This window comes from Rhagoletis pomonella, unplaced genomic scaffold (assembly GCF_013731165.1).
Source record: "Rhagoletis pomonella isolate Grant_MI unplaced genomic scaffold, Rhpom_1.0 Rhpom_scaffold_00001, whole genome shotgun sequence".
Classification (NCBI taxonomy): domain Eukaryota; kingdom Metazoa; phylum Arthropoda; class Insecta; order Diptera; family Tephritidae; genus Rhagoletis; species Rhagoletis pomonella.
In genome coordinates this window covers 53,202,298-53,207,172 of record NW_023458555.1, presented here as the reverse complement: position 1 = coordinate 53,207,172, position 4,875 = coordinate 53,202,298, and the positions used below count along the sequence as shown (strand labels likewise).

At 42.5% G+C, this 4,875-nt stretch overlaps 1 protein-coding gene across 1 annotated transcript; it reads left to right on the top strand.

The window, feature by feature from the left end:
- Nucleotides 1-776: 776 nt before the first annotated feature.
- Nucleotides 777-4,870, top strand: LOC118749972 (protein couch potato-like; the record flags this gene model as incomplete). Its single annotated transcript, XM_036484744.1, has 2 exons — nt 777-816; nt 3,747-4,870. Coding segments are annotated over exons 1-2 (1,164 nt in total), but the record flags the coding sequence as incomplete, so codon positions are not given.
- Between the last annotated feature and the right edge of the window lie 5 nt (nt 4,871-4,875).

Below are 4,875 nucleotides of genomic sequence, written 5' to 3'. Positions count from 1 at the left end.
AAGCATTCGATTTAATTGACAATAGTCAAACTACATAACGTAGACCTAAAATTTCTACACCGAAAGTAGAACTTTGAAATCGATTTTAAGCGGTCGTTATTCATATACCCACATACATACATACATATATTACTTTTCATATCAATTCAACATATTTTGGTGGAAGTCTTCAAATATAATCAATTTTGTAATCCCGGCGGAAAAACCTGAACGTTTTGGGTGATGCAGTATAATGTACATACATACCTACATACATGTATGTATTTAGTTTGTATTGAATTTTAGTTGTTTGAAAATTTTTTTTCAAAGGATAAGTAAAATATACGCTGTTTTGTTTTACCACGTCAGAAAATGTGAAAATTCTCACTGTTCCGCCCTCTGGCGGAAATTAAAAAAAAAAAGATAGGTCCATAAAGGGGTTTTCTCTTACCAAAAAACCCCTTATAGCATTTTTTTTTTTACAAAATTTACGACCCTACAGCAAAATGCTAAGTGAAAGAAACCTATTTTCGCAATTTGGCAAACTCCACATTGATTTCAGACCAATGGTGTCTTCTGCAAATTCGCTTAGAACTACACGTAGAAGCCTCCTATGATAAACGCCTATAGTCGAAAAAATTGACCCGCCCTTATGTATTTATGTATTCAAGAACACTTGGGTCCCATAATCAAAATACATATATGTACATATGTATGTAGTCTGTGCATAAATGTAGTGATACGTTGTTGGAAGGACATCATTAACGCGCTAAGTATACTAAACCTGTCAATGCCAAATGCAAATTGGATGTCAACAGCAGGCGTTAGATATCGACGGTACTTCGGCAAAACCTCGTATCTCAGAAGTCAATACTACTTCATATCTCGTAGAAATAATTCAAAATAGGCCTTAAAGTACTTCATTAAAAATGTTTCATAAAGAACTACTATTATTATTATTATTTATTGTTATTTACAATTAAAATTATAAAGTAACAGTTAAGCACAAGTTTCCACGGCTATCGGCTTAATTAACTAAAAAGTACTTACTCTTTCATATTCAGTAAAAAAATGATTAAAAATGATTTTCTGTTATTAATAAAAGGCTTTTTGTTGGAAAATGTTTTGATATACAAGGTTTTGCCAAGATATCGTCGATATGCTCTTTCGCGGAAATTCATATAACAAATTATTTTCGAAGATACCTAGTACTACATATTACCATGTTTCGGGCCTCGGCGAAGTCGATCAACCTTAGTCCGTTATCGGACGTTTCGTCGTGAAGGCTGAATTTTCCTACAGTGGCGCCAAAGACCCCTTCCTTGCCCACCTTGGCATAAAAATCGCCTAGCACAATTTTTATATCGTGTTGGGGGAAGCGCTCATATGTATGCTCCAAGCGCCCATAGAAGAGATCCTTGGCCGCCTCGTCCTTCTCTTTCGTCGGGCATGGACGCAGATGAGCGAGATGTTGAAGAATCTTGCTTTGATGCGGATTATGACTAGACGTTCGACCACCGGGGTGAACGAACGTCTATACTTGGCGGCGGAGTCTCTCTCCTACCACGAATCCAATACCGACGCTTATCTTGTCTTGCCCCGTCCATCGCATTTCTTGGATCAACCATCCGGGCAGAGGCACCTTCTCTATTAAGGGTCCGGATATTCAAGGTGCATACCCTGAAATCATAGTCCTTTATACGTTTTCCGTGGTCGTCATCAAAAACAAGGGGGTCTCGTCCGAGGCTTTCTGAACTTTTTCATTGGGCAGGCTTTTAACTTGGCGGGACACAACCCAGCGCACGCGAAGTTCTTCTCACTTTAGCTCGCTCCCAAACGGTCGTTTGGTTGCTACCAAGAGGATACGGTGGCATATATATCCGGACGTTGTGAGCTGCGATTTGTACCGTACGCACAAGAATCACTTCTGGCCAGTCCCAGGTGAATTTCAATCAAATGTTTTCCACTTCTGCGCACGAAACCATCCTCATTGTTCAAATACTTGATTTATTTTTTATTTGCTTGTTTCTGGAACTCCAATAATTAAAATATATGCAAGATTTGCTCATATGCACATAAGACTACTTTTTACAGAAAGTTCTAAGCATAAAAAAATTACACATTTTTAATAAAAAGTTATGGAAAGATATACACTTACATATGAACATACGTGAGGCTCTAATCCAGATGTGGGCAGCTTCGGCAGAGCATTTTTGTAGTGTGCGTGCAATTGATTTCACTGTGTGCGTGAGAACCAGTCGTGCAGTTGAATGAAGCTTTCGCTGTCTTCCCAAGCAGAGCGTGTATGTGTACGCGATTACACGGCGCAGTTGCCCGCCGGGCAGGTGCCGCCCAGGTCTGCTCTAATCCCTCTCGATATCTATGTAATAATAATAATAATAGATTGGCGCTTACACAATATGCTAGTGGTTGGCCGAGCTTCTCCTCCGATTGGTGGCATGCGCCTTGATGTTGTCTCAAAAAGGAGAGGGACATACAGTTTGACGCCGACTCCGAAGGGCGATTGTATTTTTATGAGAAGCTGTCTTTCATGGCAGAAATACACTCAGAGGTTTGCTGTTGCCTGCCGAGGGGCGACCGCTGTGGAGAAAAAAACCTTTTTTATTCAACATGTTTTGCGATGTTGCTTTGACTAGGTCTTGAACCCAGACCCTGCGGAGTGGAAGCACGCACTGCTTACCACTACACCACAGCGGCCGTGTTAAATCCAACCATTACAAACCCGGTATACGGAGGAACGAAAATATCGTATAAACTAAATTGAATTTAAATTTATGCATAACTTTCTAAACCAAGCACTTTTTAGGACGAATACTGTAACGCTACTTCGATATATCCTTTCATCTACTATTAAAACATTTTTAACCACTTAAATAGCATTAGATCTTCACATTCAAGGATTTAGCTACCCGTAAACTTTATTAAGCGCCAAAGGAATTTTATACTTTTTTGCTTTAACTAACGCATCCCGTAGTAAAATTCGATATTCTTACGCCCAACGTAATATTTTGAATCGAAATATGTACATACATATGTACATATGTATGTGTAAATATATGTAAATTTTCGTGCTCACAAAGATGCATCTATTCTTCAATTTATGCTTCCATAATACTCTTATTTCTTTTATTAATACGGTAAATGCTTTACAATTGACAATGGAAAATTCATAAGCTTTGATAAATTGAATGCCGCCACGAAAAGTGCTTCTTCATTGCGGTAGGTATAATAATCTCAGGCGATTAGTATTAGCAAAAGGATGCCGCGCCTAAATACAGTGCAGAATCGTTTGCTGTAGGTTGGTCTAGGAAATCACTACGATTATATTATCGAAATAAGAGGAGGCTCGAAGGCATAAGAGCATTGGGTAGGGATGTGCACAAGGGGATCAGTAAAATATCTATTTCTGAAATCTGTTTGTGTTTGCATTTTGCGTAATGCTATTTTAAGAGGGGCGTATAAATCTGCGAGTTTTGCTTAGATCGTCGTTAAATGCTGAATATATATGCACATATAAGGTGTTTAAACGCTTTTGAAATTTAAGTTAGTTGATTATATAATGCAAATTAATGTGTTTTCACCAAATAACTGGATACAACTTTTTCTTCTCCTTACAGAATCACTGAGCTCTCACATGTTCGAACAGCTAAGAAACTCTAAAATTTTCCACGAAACAGATTCGTTTTTCATAAAGCGAAACGATTGATAGAAAAACGCATTAGCAGCAGTCTCAACTGAAGTATAAGAACGTGAGCTTGGGAAGACTGGCACACACACAAACGCAAACGACACAACATCACTACCCCAGATAAACGTTCTCAAAAAAGCCATCACCATTTCGTCGATTGCGATTAAACGCAGGCCAACGCTGCCGCAAACGCCAGCGAGTGCCCCACAGGTGTTATCGCCAAAGCGACAGTGCGCCACCGCCGTCTCGGTCATACCCGCCGCTGCCCAACTGACACCACAGATTCAGTACGCCACAACACCAGCCGCCGCAGTCGCCTTCAAGGCAGGCCATCAGTTGACCTTCAATCCCGCCGCTGCTGCCGCTGCTGCCCAGTACGCCGCCACTGCCTCAGTTAACTCACATCCGCACCACCACTCACAGGTCGCTGCCGCAGCTGCTGCCGCCGCCGCAGCCCAGCAGCAACGTATCGCCGTCGCCGCTCAGCACTTCAATCCTTCGGCCGCCGCCCTCCTCAATCAGCACCTACATTCAGTAGCAGCCGCTTCACATTCACTGTCACCGGCCGCTGCGGCTGCCGTTGCTGCCGCCGCCCATCAGCAGCACGTCGTCCTGCAACAACAGCAACATCATCACCTACACCACACCCAACACGCGCTGAATCAACAGCACGCGTTCCAGCAACAACAACAACAGTCACTGCGTCAACAACTGCATCAGCAGCAACAACAGGCGCAACAGCAACAGCAACAGGCGCAACAGCAACAGCAACAGGCGCAACAGCATTTGCTCGCTAACAGTTCGACGCCTGCTAGCACAACTATCACCGGTACGCTAAGCAGGAGCAATACACCGTTAACATCGACGTCCACAGTCACACCGAGTACAACAACAACAGCGGTAGGTACACCGACCAGTGCTGCAGCAGCACAAACAGCCGCGGTAGCTAGCGCGGCAGTAAATACGGTCAACGAATCCTCGTCGCACTCGAACTCGTCCTCTGCATCGACCACTCCGTCACCGGCGGCAGCGTCAGCAGCACCGAATACTCACGACAACAACAGCGCGCTGAATAATAGTCCAAATAGTAACAGTAGCAACAGCAACAACAACAACAACAGCAACACAATCCTTTCCAGCAGCTCGACTATGGAAAATCAAATGGCACTAGCACCATTGGGATTATC